This window comes from Notothenia rossii (genome assembly GCF_949606895.1).
Source record: "Notothenia rossii genome assembly, chromosome: 5".
Classification (NCBI taxonomy): Eukaryota; Metazoa; Chordata; class Actinopteri; order Perciformes; family Nototheniidae; genus Notothenia; species Notothenia rossii.
The window spans coordinates 21,370,319-21,389,126 of record NC_136903.1 but is presented as its reverse complement, the minus strand read 5'-3'; the positions used below and the strand labels follow the sequence as shown (position 1 = coordinate 21,389,126).

Below are 18,808 nucleotides of genomic sequence, written 5' to 3'. Positions count from 1 at the left end.
AGCCTTTAGCTTGTAGCAGCTACACCCTGTGACCACAGGGGAAACGCTTATTTTTAAAGTAAAACTGCTTTATTCAGTATGTTCACCAGCTTTACTCACCAGGTCAGTGTGCTTGTGAGGAGAGGAGACCTCTCGGGATGATTTGGCTCGAGGTAAAAAATATTCTAAATGCTGAACTCTTTCATCATTTTCAAATCGGAAAAAGCCAACTACAATAGAAACTCCCATGATCTGCTACGACATTTTTGTTGTTTTGATTGAGAGCCTCTAACTGATAGAAAAGTATACATTTATATCAATTTTCTCCCCTGTCCTACTCTAGTGCTCAATATGGCCAATAATGAATTGTTTTCAGAATGTGCAACAGCTGTTGCCTTACTTTACATTGCATTTAGCTGACGCTTTTATCCAAAGTGACTTACAATAAGTGCATTTGACCAAGAAGATACAAACTTGAAGAAAATAGAATTATATAAGTGCATCAGGTTTCATAGAGCTAAAACATTTCAAGTGCTACTCAACTGGCTTTAGATAAGCCAGTCCTTTATTAGTATATATGTGCTTTGTTAGTAATTCTATCGCTAATAAGTGAAGTCGAAAGAGATGAGTTTTCAGTCTGCGCCGGAAGATGTGTAAGCTTTCTGCTGTCCTGATTTCAATGGGGAGCTCATTCCACCATTTTGGAGCCAGGATAGCAAACCCACGTGTTTTTGCTGATGGGAACTTGGGTCCCCCTCGCAGTGCGGGTGCAGCGAGCCGTTTGGCTGATGCAGAGCGGAGTGCACGTGCTGGGGTGTACGGTTTAACCATGTCCTGGATGTAGGAAGGGCCAGATCCATTCGCAGCATGGTACGCAAGTACCAGTGTCTTGAAGTGGATTCTAGCAGTTACTGGAAGCCAGTGAAGTGAGCGGAGGAGCGGTGTGGTGTGGGAACATTTAGGAAGGTTGAAGACCAGACGAGCCGCTGCATTCTGGATGAGCTGCAGAGGTCGGATGGCACATGCAGGTAGACCAGCCAGGAGGGAGTTGCAGTAGTCTAGGCGTGAGATAACGAGAGCCTGGACCAGAACCTGCGCTGATTTCTGGGTCAGGAGGGGACGTATCCTCCTGATGTTTTAAAGTGTGTATCTGCAGCAGTGGGTTTTAGCAGCGATGTTTGCAGTGAAGGACAGTTTGTTATCTAGGATCACACCCAGATTCCTTGCAGTCTGAGTCGGGGAAACAACAGAGGTGCCGATGTTGATTGTTAGGTCAAGAGTGGGACAATCTTTTCCCGGAAGAAAAATCAGTTCAGTCTTGTCAAGGTTGAGCTTGAGGTGATGAGCAGACATCCACTGAGAGATGTCAGCTAGACAAGGAGAGATGCGTGCGACGACCTGGGTCTCTGAGCGGGGAAAGGACAGAATTAATTGGGTGTCGTCAGCGTAGCAGTGGTATGAAAAACCATGCGGGCTAATGACTGATCCTAGCGAGTTTGTGTACAGAGAGAAGAGGAGGGGACCTTACTGTAAAAATACATTTAGATTTCTGGCCCCTCATTCTGTAGGGTTTATATTTCCTTTGCTCTATTTCCGCATGAGTGTTTTCCAACATAATGATATGAAAGTCAGATGGATTGATGACTCTAATTGCCTTTAGGCATGAACGGTCATGACAGATACGCTGTCTGTCGACATTTGCCTTATGATGGACTGAGAACTCTTCCAAAGTGTTTCTCTGCCAAAGATATTAAAATGTTATCTGATCATCTTGCCTACAAAGCTGTAGACAGCACTTTTGTGTTTGACCAAACAATGAAGAGATCTCACACTGCAGTGTAACCATTCGAAACAGACCTGCCTGAGGCTACATCTTAGCTGAGCTGAGCAGAAAATACCCTAATCCTTTTGGCGTTGAACAGACCCCATTCAGTCCCTTTTAAAACAGATATAAACCAACAGAGCAATGCCAACAGACGGATCCTACAGTTTGGACGAGCACAGGTTAGACATCAGTCACACTTGGTAAAGCATATTCAATACACATGCTCTATACAAAACAACCGAAACACAACATGAGTGGGTATGTGTGATTATATGAGTATACCATCTGTAAACAGAAATGCTCAATGCTTGAATACACGTCTTTCTGTTAAAAATACTATATGAGAAAGTGTGTCCTGCCAGCATGGAGGAATAATCTGCTTTTCTCCCTCATCTGCTGGTGGTAACACCCACACAACTGTTCAACTTTTGGATGAGTGCTCAACCAATTTGATCCGTGTTTGTTAATACCACTCAGTCTTTTAAAATAACTTTATATGGATTTAAAGGAGATCTTTAAAACTTGAAACGTTTTACCAGAGATTCCTTTCAAACTGGAGATGTGAAGTTTGATAGAAATGGGCATTTCAGCCGTATGGAATAATAAAATAAGAGGCTTTCAAATCGCATTATAGGAAATGCAGGGTTTGGAATTGAGACACACTAGGGACTCAATCACTGGAGTGCCACTTTAAGGTGGATTTATAGTTTTGCATTAAGGGGTTATTCATGTAGCAATACCAGAGGCTGTGCCCTACCTGACATAAGCCTTCTAAAAAATGGAACCACTTCAGGGCTGCTCCACTTATATTGAGATACTATTTGAGACAACGAGAACTGTGATTGGTCACCATGGCCTGCTTATGTTGTTCCTTAAATTATCTTAGTACTATATCTGCTTGGAAACAGTCTAATTTTCAGTAATAAGACAAGGCAAACCTTCCCACCATCTATCACACTGTAAATGAAAGAATGTAAGTATAGTTACTGTGGGGAAGATAATTAAACCTCAAAAGAGCCTCCTCAAAAACAAAACATTTGTTTGATGCTGCCATGGGGAAATCAATCACTGAAAACAGACACTTAACTCGAAGTCTAAATCTTCGCTGCAAGCAGAATTCCGTTGTTTCAAGTTTTAGTTTTTCAGGTTGGGGTAAATGCTCGTTTTTGGATGAGATCAATATTGAGGCACCTTCCATAAGATACATACTGAATACTTTGCATTGATAGACTGCACTTTACAGTATATTGACTCTGTGGTCTGTGGTTACGTTGCATTATGTCCAGAGAGATTGTGAGTCTCCAGTAAATCGCAGTGCAAGGACTTTACCAAAAACGGCCCCTTGTCCTGAGGAGGAGAGATAAAAGCATTACCTCCCTCGGTCCCTTTGCTCCTTCTGATGAGATAGTGGAGGTCACATTGGCTGGGTGAATAGAGCGTCTCACGTTCCGCGCCCTTTAATCGAAGCTGTGTTTACGCTTTGTCGGCTCTTTTCTCCACAGTTCGTCTTTTGAACAAAGCATGTGGCTTTATGCCATCCTCCGACTCGCACTCCAATGATTTATTTACCGTGATTGTCTTTCTCCGAGATGAGCCTGAACTATTTTGAAAGCGTCTTGTTCTCACATCTCTTGAATAAACTTTAGCTGTTCAAACTACACTTACGCGTGCCCCCTAGAGGCATTGTGTCTGACACCGCCTCCAATCTATTTCAAATGGATATAGAAAGGAGGCTTTCAGTAAACCGTCTTGGAAATCATTTCATTTCAGGGACGTTTGACAGATAGAATTGTGACTTCGCCTCAAACACTTTTGTCTGCTCTGGAACGCCTGAGCCTCCCTGGATATATGAGGCTGTCTGGCTGCTTTGGCTGAATTCAGTCCAGGCAAATCACTCTGGCTATGTGTTCACGCGCCCCATCCTGGCTCGATCCCCTACCTGGCTTAACATCTGTTGCTCCTTGTTGTGAGGATATGTGCTGTCTGGAGCAGAACAGTATTGTTTACTGTGCTGTGGATGAAACCATAAATGTGCGTGCACGTAGCTCCATCTTAAGGCATTCAAAACCATATCACATAAGAAAGCTTCACCGTTTTTAATTTGAAGTCTAAAGAAAATGCGCTTCATTGTTTTCCAAGTTGAGCTGACATTGTTTGGTGGAATCACAGCGTCTCTTATCAGATATTATTTCTTTAAATCCTTGACATACACTCAGATCATCTTTATGTTTTCAAAAGGCAAAGCATTTTGTCTGTTTCTTATTAAAACAAAAGTCTTCTAGTGTTGACATTTGAAGCTGTTTCTTGCAGCGCAATGCGACTGCAAATGCCTCCACAATGTAAGCTTAGCGCAGTATTGTTGGCCGAGCCATCTGGCTGGCCACAGTGCTGAATAAATGTGTTTTTGGCCAGTGTGAATGGTTTCAGGCTCCCTGAATACTGAATGTATAAGAATGTGTTCCCATTAGAGGTAATCTGCCTCTGAGTTTACTCAGTAGTGTTCCACAACGAGAAAATTAACAACACTGCAAAGGCAAGTGTGACATATAAAAGCCTCGGAACTGAAGCTAAACTTCACAACTTCAAAACAAGTGCAAACCTGAAGTTGTGTTTATCATTTTAAGGCATCGTATCCAAGTAAAAAAAGCTCATAAATTGGAGCTTGCTCTTTATCCCTGCTCATTAAATGTACAAACTACTGATCAGCAGGGAGCCACTGCAACATTCTATTTCCTTCTGAAATAGGAATATCAACGTATAAAAATGCAGTAAGTCGGTCTGTCCTTGAGTAGCACCGTCTTTCTCAGTGTTTTTTCACTCAGATTGTTATTGTGAGCGTCCACTCAAACATAACATGATTGAGTGGTGTGGTAGGGTGAGTACATCCAGTCAGTCAGATTTAGACATTTGTTTAGCAGTGAGCGAAAATGTAATGCCTCTTTAGCGCTCTGATTAAACAATAGAGACTTACTTTAAAGGCCACTTCACACGCAGACGTCCTGCTGTACAGAGATTAGCATAACGGGAGGCTGAATATCTGAGACTGTGGACCCTCCTAAAGCTTTACCAACTGGGTGTTTCTTTTATAATTAGACAAAAGGACTGATTTTTGTAAATCATAATGACTCTCTTGTGCTTATGAGGTCAGCTGTTTAGTGTGGCTTTTTCTCATAAGCGCCTGCTGCTACATAACATTCTTAAGAAATTGCCTCCTCAAGTAATAAGTCCTGATTTAACCCCCGAGCACATATGGTTCTGTAGGGAGCCGTCAAGTCTCCATCAACTGCTGCCATTTATTAAAGCTAGTTAACAGTAAAATAATGTAGTTTAAGCTCTTGATAGCAATGATATTAATTTAATTGCATTTTTGATGTATTACACCCTGCAATATGTTGTGCCAAGGTCCTTGTAAGGGCATGTCTGTCAGTGAAAAATGTGCCCTGTCAGGCCAGTTGATTACTTGTTCAAAAATCCCTGCAATGCTTGTAGTTGTTGACAGCTAAATAAATGATTTGTAAGAAGGCAACGTTGTTTATTCCACATCATCTTTTCTGATGACAAGCGTTTTGTTCTTTGACATTTGTGTAAAAAATAATGTCAGGAGAAGAATGAGGAAGAATACAGCAGTGAACCTTTGCTGAAATGTTTAAGAGTGAACAAAGAGTGAGAATTAGCAGGTGGGTAATGTATCACAGAGCTACACAGAGTCTAATCAGGATCCCAGCTGGAGGCGTAGCCTGCTCTGACCCTGTGAAATGACTTTGTCCTCTGCCTCATCATCAGTGGGAGGTTGGGAGATCAAAAAGAAAGTCATTTTGGCTCTTTCAAAACAATACTGTGGATGTAATTAGCTTTGTTCCGATAACATTCACGCAGAGACGGGTGTGAAACTGTACACCTCCTAATCAGATCTGCACTGTAATCAGCAGACAAACTTAATGACCTGTGTTAAATGCCAAATGCCAAATCTGTCTGCGCCATCCATTTCGCAGTCTGATCACACCGCGTCAACCCCTGAAGTCAATGAAACAAATTGAATCCAACCCACTAATGATTACTTTTGTTTTGGCCTTAAGACTATTCAAAGCTGTAAAGTTTTCAGTTTGGTAGTTTTACTGTCTTCTATAATACCGGATCTGTGCTAAATAAAGCATGAAGCTTTTTTTGGGTTGGAGGGAATGTTGTTTGTTAAGCTAGTTTGACATCTAGACAAGTGTCTGGGGGAACCTGTCTGTTCTCTGAAACTCAAGACTGGTTGAAGGTATTAATGGGGCACTCAGTGAATAATTCATGTACATCGATAACATCTCATATCTCATTTGAATGGCCAGTGACGGTCAAGGTTAAGTTGGTTTTAGACAGGTCTCATCATCATGTTTCACTTCTTGATGGGAAATGCCTATATTCTGTAACTCTGTAGCTAAAACAAAAAAGAGCTGAAAAGAGGAGCTGTCTGAAGTGGCTGTGTTTAAAACGAGGAGGATTGTGGAAGTACTCATTATCTACTATATATACCCAGAGGTATCTGCTGTGATATAGTATGGATCATTCATCCAGGAGCAAATTGGTTGGAAAAACACAGTTTTTCTGTACATAAAAAAGTGGTTTTAAATCACCTATGCTTCTATCGCATTGAATATTCATGACAAGAGAAAAAAGAATCAAAGTTTATATTTACTTTGAACACGAGACAGACACACAAGAATGGAAAATTCTCATGTGAGTGCGTTTTCAAGGTCTTTGAACACTGAAAAGCAGTTGGGATTTGTAGGAATTAATACAAAAAGCACAGAAATGTTGCCATCTAAACACACATTGTTTACACTGTCTATGAAGCACAGATCTCTGGTGCATTATGATGGCGGTAATAGTGAATTACAAATAATGCTTTATGACTACGCTCCAATAAAAATCCATGCCTTTTCATAAGTTATTATTGTATATGTTAAGTGAAGTGTTGTCCATGTCATTGCATCTATAATAATGCATTATTAATAATAATGTTTTAATATTGACAGTAAAGTTGAATGAATCTTCATGTTTAATGATCACTATGCTCCAAAGATTATTTTTGAATGCATGGACATGTTCTACGATGAATTCACCATGAACATTTTGATATGCATATACAGTATTAATAAAGAGTGCGACAAAATAAACTTCAATGTACCGTACTTAAATCACAATGCGATCCTGCATGGAGTATTATGCTATGTGTCCATACTTCACTTCATTGTGGAGGTGTATAAGTAGTCATAATGTATGAGAAGCCCTATCAGTCCACCTTTTGTTCAAAAATAGTCAAGAGCACGACACTTAGCAATCATTATATCGTCACACACAGCAGTTAAGTCATGAAGCTATATACTTCACTATGAAATTGTATAAACTTTAATCTACTACACACTACATACTACATAGCAGTGGAGTTTTAAAACCAACCATTGTTGTGTGAAAGACAGAAATCGTCATGAAGGTCATCGCTTTCTGTGTATTTATTAAGTAAGTCTTGAATTCTAAAACCGCTTAAATGAATAGACTTTTCACTCGGAGAGACATGTCGGCCTCTCTAACACCTATTGTTGCATCTCTGAGTCTACTGCAGTGACAAAAAGGCCATTGGGTTTCTGATTCTCTTTTTGACTGTGTTGTATTTTTAGCATCACTTCAGCTTCAGTATTGTTTAAAAGCCCAGCTCAGTTCAGGAGGTGACAAATAATTGCTGGTTTTTCGCTGTCAGTATTCGGTTGAGTTATTGTGATGCTCCTGCTTGATGTGTACATTTCCCATTTGTAATCTTCTTCATGTTTTTTATTTATTAATGTCCTTTGTGACGTTGTCTCTTCCCAGACATGGAACTCGATGTGCGGGAGAAGTCGCAGCAGCTGCTAACAACGGCGTGTGCGGTGTGGGTGTGGCCTATAACGCTAAGATTGGAGGTGAGTGAAGCTTACCGTTGGGGTTTTTGATTCCGAACCAGGTGTAATTGGAAAATAATAATAATTTAAATGAGTTCAATATTATTTGAATTAGAAATAATATGCTTAATAATATTCATCCAAACTAATTAAGGTGGAAGGGAATTGTATTATTTAGGCTCCATTACCACCGAGACCTGAATTAGAATCAGCTGTAAGACATTTCAAAGCTGATATCCATTGACTATCTTTTGCATTTGATTGACTCCCTGTTAGATGCACAAGAGAAAGTGTGCAGCAGAGATAGGCTTGTGTCCTGATTCGTTGTCTCTGAGAAAATAGCTTTACCTTTCTTCATGGTTTTGAAAATGAATACATTATGGTTTTGTTCATATTGCTAGAAGAATGCTTAGCAACATGTAGATTTCAGATAAAAGTTGGTGCCGGGGTGAATCTTTTCTAGACTAACCAGCAATTAAAATATCTCACTCCACCTTAATTTGGCACTAGGCCGTAAACCTCTTTCTTCCGCCAATTAGATAAAAAGCAAGTTCGATTTTTTTAGTGTTCAGTCGAGGCCATTGTGATGCCTTAATTTAGATTTATGTTGATGCCAAGAATACTGTCTTCACGACCCAGTGGACATCTTTTCATACCACTGCGTAAATCCACTCCCTGGATGAAATAAGACTCTTATTACAGGCACTAGTTTGAAGTGCCATAAAGCTGTCAGCATTTGCAGATAGGAAATTAAGAAAGAAGACATGCCTTCAGAGGGTTTGATAGAAATCGCACCTGTGATTACAAATTAACTCTGAAATGTTGCTTTTTTTGGCTCCTGAAAATATTTGCACTTGATGAAGTATTCCGCGGAGGCTTTTAGTAACTTTTGTCACCAAACAATTTGTCAGTGACATGTTGGCAGCCAACAAGACTCAGCGGAGCCAATGCAGCCCTGAGCAGCCTCGCTCACAGATGTTACTCATAACTCTCCTTCTTCTTCTTCTTCATTACCATTCATCTCCCGACACAGTTGGCCTTGTTCACATCAATTACTCCTCTGTGAATCTGTTCATGTCGCCGGGTCACTGCATTGTTTATAAACAGATGTGATTCGCTCCAAAATACCAGGTGTGTGTGTGCACAGGCAGTCAGGATCATAGGGGAATCCTAAATGTGTGTATCCTAATGATTAGTGTTTAAAACCCGTAATTGACCCTACTTGGCTCACTCTGCTTCTCCTTTCAAACACTGTCCTTGTGTTCCCTTCTGCATTCTCCTACCTGCTACTTTTGACTCGATGGAACCGCAGGGAACTGGCACAGCTGTGTCTTTAACACCAAATCGCCGAGCCGCAGGCAGCTGATGAGAAATTGCTACAATATTGATTATCCTTACCGCTTCAATACAGCACATGCATAATGATCAACGGTGCAAACAGTGTCTATTTAGCAAAGATAACCGTCTTTTTATTTTTGCTTGTTTCTTCCAGGCTACTCAGTATTCAAACTTGGGTTACTTCAAATCCCCTCGCCAACAGAGTAATTACTGCTTTGGCTACGTCCCTTCTGGCATGTGTTTGTGCCTTCAGGGCAAGCCAGGTAGTCTAGAATGGATTTTTGAAATCTTAATGTGGACACAGTATTGAGGTACGAGGGGGTCCTCTCCCAGTGATGGACCTCATTTAAGGGGGGGTTCATTTCACGCCTTTCAACAGCCATTAATGTTCAGAGGGGTGATCTGACGCGGCTCACTTCAAAGGGCCAGACAGAGTTGTGTTCAGGTATGATGAAAGGTGACATTCAGAGCTAGCCCGTGGACACACCAGTCTGTGGTAGGATCAGTAAACTCTCCGCTCATTTTATATCTATATATGTGTACGTGCAGATGTCTCCAAACATTCTGTATGTTTAGTTGCGGTCACGATACTAGCCTTCCTTGGTTTTACAACCAGCTGGGTTTTTTATTATGCAACGGTAAAATAATGTAGTATCCGTCGGAGCAGCATCTGTGGGTGAAGCTTTGTACGCTTACTCATTAAAAACTGAAACTTTGTGAAGTCTTGTTTTTCCTGTGATGTCTTTTGTTTCTCTGTTTTTTGTTTAGCTTTTTGAGGCCGATGATAACATGGGAATTTGTCGGTCTGACCGATTTCTTTCACTTTTATGACAAGTTTTATCTTCTTCCTGTCATCTCTTGCAGAGTTTCTTTTCTTCAGGTTTTGACACCTTCTCACCCATCTGAAGCAAAAATGAATACGCCAAGGATCTTTTTACCATCTGTCATCCTGTCACTCTTTCCACAAAAACGTCTCTCGTGTGGTAACCTAATATCCGCTGCCTTGCCTGTCATTTTACAGGAGTTCGCATGTTGGATGGCGAGGTAACAGACATGGTGGAGGCCCACTCTCTGAGCCTTAACCCGCAGCACATCCACATTTATAGCGCCAGCTGGGGCCCAGAGGACGATGGCAAGTCACTGGATGGCCCCGCCAAGCTGGCTAAAGAGGCTTTCCTACAGGGAATCACCAAGGTCAGTCCCAGCAATACACTTCCAATCTACCCTGTTTCCTCTTCTAGCATGACCATTATCAGCTCTTAAAAAGGTTCACATACGCTTGTAGTTGTTTGATATTTTGGGAAATATGCCGATCCCTTTCTTTTATGCAGAGAAATAGATGAGAAGATTGACTGCCATAATATATGTAGTGAATATCACACTGAAGCCAGCAGATGGCTAGCTTAGCTTAGACTGAAAACATCTAGCCTTTTTCTGTGCATAAGGAATTACATCTGCTTACCAGCACCCCTCATGCTCAATAATGTACATGGTACATGTCATCCATCTTATTATACCAAAAAGTGTTAAAACAAGAGGATGTATCAGACTATGTCTCTGCCATTTTAGTTCTGACGTGTGTTTCTCATTAAAACAGGGTTTTCCATAGCATTGCCTTGACAGTAGGGGTTGGGGCAGAGGACAAACTATGGTTAGGCCTCATATAACTGCTGGGGGGTAAAGCTGAGTTGAGGAATAGCTCAAATAAACAATTTGGTGTCCGAGATATGTTTGAGCTCAGGTTGAATCTGGAAGAAAGATATTATCTATTAGGAAGCAGACATTATATATTAGTAAAATGTTTTTTAAGCAAACAAGAATATGCTGTGTGAAATACTCAAATGTACCCATGGCTTGAAGCTAATACCGTCAGCATAATTTGCAACATTTTGAACTACATCTGTAGCTATATAATGAGCTATTTATCTCATGCCTGCAAGAAAAGGAACCCTTTTCCAGCTCTACAAACATACTGTATCAATATTTAATTGAGGCTATCTTCCTGAAATACACTGTAGGAAAGGACAAACTCAAGGTGAGTTTGCTATCTGTTCTCTGCTCTTTAGGTAAGGGTAAGACAAAGTCAAAAGTACGATATATTATCTAAGGATAATGTCATCATTTAGTTTAGGCCAGCATGCTGCAATGAAGGGTATTTGCACGACAGCTAAATTATAAATGTGAGATGTGAGAAAATGGAATGAGAGCAGCAATCACTGATGCAGAACAATAGTTAGACTCAAAGACTGTAATTGACTAATCAATGAATGATACTGCACATTTTTATCTGTGGAAAAGAATGATTTATGTGTCACATTCCGAAATGTGAAATGCTGCAAATCTAAGGTGTGAAAGTGAGGAGAAAGTGCCTGACAGCTGCACAGCAGGACCTTTCTGGTTCAGCGTGTGTTCTCCTGGCAGCCAGATAACCCCTGGCACCTCAGTGTTATCGTCTGGCCTCTGTAACCTGCAGCGAAGGCAGCGGAGGATCATAAATTGGGCCGGGAAGTCAAGAAGTATTTGCTAAACCTTCAACACTCCTGTGGTATGATACAGTACAATTCAGACAGCATTGGACATACAGTAGAATACAAATGTCTCCATAAAAATGTGGTAATTTGTGAGATGGAGATGAAGGAACCCATTAGGGAAAAATAAATTGGCAATCCTCAACTCATTTGAAATCTGTGTTTAGGTTCAATTGTAAACTTAAAGGGTTCAAATGTGATTAACGGAGTCAGAGAAAACAGTGATGCAACAACAGTGATAAGGAAGCAACGGTTCCAATATCTTTATATTGACCGGGACTGCAAAGCCCAAAAAACTGGAACTGATGATGACAGCCGGGACTTTTTTTTTTTGCCAGCTAAGCCAGACTCAAGTAGGCAGGGAGAAAAAAAAGGCAGAGAATCACAATCTTTACAACCCGAGCAGTAAAGCTTTCCTGCGGCTTTGGCCATTAAAACACTCATTTTTAGGATCTTTTTTGTGTCGTTTTGTGTATCTGTGGCTGAGCGAGACAGAGGGAGGGAGGGAGGGAGGAATGGTTTACATCTGTTTTCTCTGACCTTATTAATGTCTGGTTGCCATCAACTGTTGCATTATTCCTGCTCTCAGCATGTGGGAAGTCCCTCCGCTGCCTTTTAGCTGTTTCTTTCATAATATGTATTTCTTGGGTTTATTGTTTTGTTTTTGCCGACTTGGTTCAAAGCTTATGTAGAAGACAAGTGGTTATCATATGGCTTCAAATAGGGTTGATGACATCATTCAATTTAATTGTTTAATGTTCTTCTGACAGGGTGTGATTAATACTGAAGAGAAATGTGAATAATGATGATAGCTTTTTTCACTCTGCAATTTTCCCCCAAAACACTCAAAAAGTGCTTCACAGAAAAACAAATCAAAGGCAGAGATAATAACAAGGCTTAAGAAAAAAGAAAGTGCTTTCTAAATGCATTGTAGAAAAAGAAGAAAGGCATAATAATCCACAACAACAATAGTATGACTAATTAAAAACCCAATTTAAAAAATGTGCATGTATGTCTTGCACAAAAGGCGGCAGAGGTCGTTCTCCACCCAGAGGCTCTTTCAGAGATGAGAAGTCCTGACTGCAGAGGCCCCGCTGCCCTGTGTCTGCCCCAAGGCCCGGCTGTTGCTCTGCAGACTCCAAGCTGCCGTCAGCAGGTCAGCAGTGTAGGCCGAGCCAGACCATCCAGAGTCAGAAATAAGCTGTAAAACGTAGAAATCGATTGGAAATGCCATAGGTTGCTAACTCACGGAGGCCAAAATGTGAGAATACTTTCTACCACTTGAGAACACTCTGGCAGCTGTATATTGTCCGAGCTGAAGGAGGCATATTGATTTCTGGGGCATTTCAGCGATTAAAGAGTTGCAGTAATCTAATCAGCCGCAGACAAATGCATAAAAAAGGATTTGTGCCTTGGAACAAAAGGACGATCTAATCTAGGCAATGTTCCAGACAAATAACAGCCCTTTGTTACTTTGCTCAAAAATTGCCTCTTTTTGGCAAGTCCACACCTAGCTGGACTAAATGTACGTTTCATACAGTGTGTGTGTTTAGGAAGCATGCAGTCTCACTGCCAGATCCTATGTCGTAATTTATCATGCCCCTAAATTACATTCAGCTTGAGGAGATTTAGTAATTACATTTCTTTTGTTTGTTATCTGATGTAATGCGGCAATGAGTCGTTATGATGTATTAATAAGAGTTGTGCCTCCAGCGGTTCACTGCTTCTGAAGTGACAAGACGTTTAAGCAGCGAGGAAAAACGTCTTTATCATACTTAATGTGTCACGTTTGAACCAGCTCTCTTTTCTCTCAACCTATTCTCTTTGTGTCTATATGTAATGAATGTGCTTGTGTTCCTCAGGGACGTGGCGGGCAAGGCTCCATCTTTGTGTGGGCCTCGGGAAATGGAGGCCGGGAACAGGACAGCTGTAACTGTGACGGCTACACCAACAGCATCTACACCCTCTCCATCAGCAGCACCACGCAGTCCGGCAGCGTGCCGTGGTACAGCGAGCCCTGCTCCTCCACTCTCGCTACGACTTACAGCTCTGGAAACCCGGGGGAGAAACAGATAGTGGGTGTACACACACACACACACACACACACACACACACACACACACACACACACACACACACACACACACACACACACACACACACACACACACACACACACACACACACACACACACACACACACACACACACACACACACACACACACACACACACACACACACACACACACACTTCTACTTTGAACTTCCCAGATTTTGTGTAGGATTGTTTGAATACTTTGAATATCTAGCACAGAAATAACTTGCGCCTCATACTTCGCTTTGGCCAAAACTCGAGGCCGGTGCATCAGAAATAAACCCTTTTTTTCAAGTGTACTTTTATATTAATATCTTCTCTCACAAATAGGCATAAAACTGTCCAAATCACAGTGAGTGATATGTTACATCAGCGAACAAAGCTTGACAAACACTGAGAGATGCCAGATCCTTCCTTCAAGCTGCTTGTCATCTGAAGAAAGACTTGCCTCAGGGACATAAATCTGCCATGGCCTCCAAAATACACCAGAGGCATGCTTCAAGCAAGCGAACACAACTCATGAAATAGATTAAATTGAAGTCGTTTTAAAATACGACTGCTGTTGTATTGCTGCTGTAGTTGCCATAAGCCATCATTTGTTGTATCAGTGAGTTCATACAGCTTTCGTCTACCCAGAACGAGGATTTATCTTCGCTTTGGCAGATTTTCATGTTTGGTACATTTGTATCTACAGTGTCAAGTTACAACTAGAGCAGGGACCCAGGCTTTTAAACAAATCACACTTGACTCACAAGAAGCTTGTGTAGGATAGATTTGGTCTCCTGACACCTTGTGAGGTACTGGTTGTGTGTAACTGAGTAATGTTGGAGATTTAGAGGATGTTGCAAACCAACCTTGTCTCCGCGTGTCGTTTGCTAAGCTGGGTGAGTTCGGGAAAATAAAGGGATTAAGAAACACCAGAATACAAGTTAAACAATAATCCGGCTTTTAATGATATACAGTAACGATACAAAATACAAAGAAATCACGAAGCACTCTGCAGAGTACTCCGGGCTCAGGTTCTACCACGTGTGTGAGACAGGTCTCAGGAACGGCTGGTGAAAAACAAGAGCGCGAACCAAAGGAAAACACAGTCTTTCATACTAAAACACAGGAGGAGGTGTGTACGTGCATTCCCCCAGAGGTCATCTTATTGGCAGAGATCAACACATGGCCTGTCGCACCCAATCAGTGCGACACAGCAGCTTTTAGCCAGCACACACACATCTCCTTTATGGCCCTTTGTCCGAGTCCATCTTCCCGCCTCCTGACTGCCACACACAAGTTAAAAGTATGTTTTAAGATATAGTTGTTATAGTTGGCTAAATATACGTAATACATGTTAATTACTTTCATATCAATAACAACGAGGAACACATTACCTATGCTCTTAAGCAGTATTAGAGATGCTTTCCAAATAGTCAAACTTCTCACAGGCTTACCTATGGCCCTTCCATTTGTTTGAGCTATTGTTCACATCTTTACTTCAAATAAAAGGTTTCACATTGTATATTTCCAGCTTCCTTTACACATACTGCTATTATTAACACAAAGTAACTAACCACACACCTCTATTGAAAACAAGTCGATTCCCCTGACAATTGACATGCTGAAACTCCTGGAATGCGTCCCTCCCCCACCTCTCTCGTCCCTGTCATAAAAACTGTTTCCATTTCATATGGAGTAATAAAAGATGTTTAAGCTAATTTCTCCACAATGTTTGTAGCCATTTAGTACCCACACATGAAAGAATAAGAACAGAGGTATAGTTGACCAGTAATCATGTAGCTCTTATATTTACTTCAATGAAAACACATACACATCTGCTACAAGATTGTGTCACACACACCCATTTTTTACGAGGGAAGCATTCCAGCGTCTGGCACTATCTCCAAATATGGTGTCCCATGCTCCCATCTCTTCTCTAAGCACACAGAATTCACCTCAATATATTGGGGGAGGAAAGGATACTTTGTCCCTTCAAATTTAACACACATGAACATATATAAGGTGACACCAAAATGAATATACCAGATTTTACTTTCCTGTCATACCCCGTTACTTTAATACTTCAAATAATTCAAATAATCCTTCAATTCCCCCTTTTTGGTCTCGCATTAACGAGACCAACACACATAAGACATTTGAAACAAAACTACTGTCCTTCTTTAATACGGTGTCTGTCCCCCTTCATTAAACCCTTGAGAACAGAAAACAACCTCCAATGACAGTGAAGAAACTATCAGAGTGAGAGCCTGAGTGCCAGACAGCAGCATCCTTGCGTGTTGTTGAATCATCAGGCCCCCCCCCCCCTCAGCAGAATACGCCAACAAGGGCAGCTGATAGGGAGGGGGAGATGCGGCCTTTCCTTCAAAGGTGGAACTGATTAATCTGATCAGAGAGAAGTAGACTCCTCTGCTGCCTCGAGAAGTCCCCCAGCCCGCTGACGCCTCCTTCCAAGTCGTCTACTGTAGGGATGTCCGCGTTGATGATAGCCAGGTCCGTCCTGATGTCCTCCAAGGTCCTAGCCGGAGTGTTCCTCGCCGCACACTGGCTCCAGTAGTACCAGATGTCCCCCTTTGCTCCTCGGCGGACGGCATGAGATGTCCTCTGGGTCACTCTGTAGAGGCCGGAGAGCCTGGGGTTGAGTCACGTAGGCCTGACGAACTCCGCTGTGTCGGCCTCCTGCTCCTCGGGTCCCCCTTTTGGCGTCAGCAACCTGTGTGGAGAAATCTGATACCCACCCCTCAAGTCTACGCTCAGTGCTTCTGGGCCCTCAGGTGTTTGACCCACCACTGGTAGGCCGCTTCAGAATTCTAATACTTGGCCTGTGTCAACAAAATAAACCCCAACATCTTCAGGTGAACTAAATAACATATCTCAATAGCTCTGAATTCCTGACAAGCATCTGTGTTATTATAAATGAAATCCTTGAGATCCCATTTAAAATCTAAATATAATATGAACTGCTAATGTTTCTGGTAAAGAAACACACTAATGTTATGGATTAAAAACAACTAAAATCATGATACTGACAAAGTGAATAATTTCCAGGCGAGACTGCTTCTACCTGTCAGTGCTTGGATATTATCAAGCTGAAAAATGAATACAGAAATCCAACATACTGTCATCAACTGTCTTTCCATTATGACTTTAAATTAAATGTACATCCCCATAATGATCTAAACAGTCTATGGCTTTTACTTCTTTACCAGGCTAGTTACAAGATGTTGTCTAAATTAAATTCTATCTCATTACATTACTATGTTTTAACTTAGCTGTAATATGTTCTTTCTACATTTCAAACCTCAGTTACTTTAATACCTGTTGAAATATTACCAAATTGTTTTCATTATCACAGTTCACCTTCTCATTCTCATTCTGGAATGACCTCTCTCAGTAGCCCCTTGGCCACTGATTCTGCATCTGTGTTACCTGTTATAACTCAATCAATATTAGAAACATGTCAACATTCATCAAACAGTATCTTATCCCCAGATATGGAGCAGGTTAAATCTAAAACTGTCAATCAATGGTCAGATTGAACATCTGAGTTGGGGCGGCAGGTTTCTTCCAGTCCCTAAATGAAAATATCCCACACTCCCCCTTTTTACACATGTAAACATGTGTAATAAAATCCTGTATGGGAAGAAAACCTTCAGGTAACCAGTGGTTATAAGAAAATACCAAACATCATTCACAAAAGTATATCCATCATCTTTCACAGTAAACACTCCAGGGAAAATAAGTGTTCATTTCCAGCTGGCAGTCCTAAAAGAAACAGAATCTTTAGATTTTAGTTTGAGTTTTACGTTTGCAAACCGCCAACTCCTGTGGGAATTAGAAACGGGTCACATGTGCTTTTTCCAAATGCGTGGAATTGTAGGAAACCTGTGTTTCCCATGGAGCTCCAAAATAATGTATTAGTCCAAAGACATGCTCGGTTAGTTATTGTTTTAGAATCATGCAGTTACACTGATCACATGCAGAAATTCATTCACACCCACACTGTCAGGTTGTAAAGTCAAGTTTGGTCAGCCCCAGAGTCAGTCATTGATAGTGCTTTTCTCAAGTCACACTGTCAGTCAGGGTCAAAGGTCATTTGGTCTCAGTTTCATTGGCCATGTGTCGTGCCCTGCAGAGACTTTGATATTTCAGCATAGGCCAGTATCCTTTGTCTACAAAAATCAGTCATATATGGAGCGCCATCATTTATCAATTCACGATTACCACCTTAAGTCAGATATCTCTAACTTGTCATCGGGACGGCTGCTTCCCACATTTCCTGCAACTTGGTACAAAACTCACTTCATAATAGTACTACTACTACTGCAATTTATTTACAACTAAGTAGTATTAAAATGTCTAAGAAATCTAATTCAGAAACTTGTGTACATAACTATTATCTTAAGTCAAAACATTACTAGGATCTGTGTAGCTCTGCATTTCATAGCTCATTATACTCATTCATCTTCAATTCTGGTCTACTTAAAAACAATGTTAAACTCTTTAGCAGTGTGTGGAACCTTGGGTGTCCGAACATGCAACCATCACCCTTTACTTTATCAAGGATTAAAAACAGTTTCCATCCTAAAGCCCTCCTATGGTAATAACTATGCCACAATGGTGAAATCAATATTGTAACAAATGAAATCACTGCTTTATTCACACATGAATAAAAGTCTCTTGAAGAATGATTTATGAATATGATGGAAAGATTGAAGAATATGGTTCTACACTGTGCTACTCCAAAACACCCCCTGCTTAAAGTGTAGTGCATATTTCCCTCATGTCTCCCCCTTTAACCCTCAGTGTGTTTTTAGGATGATTTTCTCATTTTACATTAATAGTTTCCTCTTTACTGCTATTTTGAATTTACCAATCGATTAATTCATGGTTAATACCTCTTTTTATCTTTACTTATTTATCAAGTCAATTCAAGTTCTTTAAATGTGGTGTCTTCTATGCGCGTTTTGTGAATAAGTGTGTTTATGTGTAAACTCACTCATTCCCGTTCTCCTTTTCTCCTCCCCTGGTTGTCTCAAGCCGTGACCCCGACCTCCTCACTTCAAATCGACTATGCCAACTCCTCTGATTCTGTCTTCTCTTCAGTCCATCAGCTC

General features: G+C 41.0%; 1 protein-coding gene across 2 annotated transcripts in view; it reads left to right on the top strand.

Annotated features, from left to right (window-relative positions):
* The window catches only part of furinb (furin (paired basic amino acid cleaving enzyme) b), an 83,037-nt gene that overhangs the window by 49,297 nt on the left and 14,932 nt on the right, over positions 1-18,808 (top strand). For both annotated transcript variants that reach the window (XM_079679967.1, XM_079679966.1), the window contains exons 7-9: positions 7,655-7,743; positions 10,082-10,254; positions 13,451-13,663. In XM_079679967.1, coding sequence (XP_079536093.1) covers positions 7,655-7,743; positions 10,082-10,254; positions 13,451-13,663 — 475 coding nt within the window. The remainder of the gene's footprint in view (positions 1-7,654; positions 7,744-10,081; positions 10,255-13,450; positions 13,664-18,808) is intronic.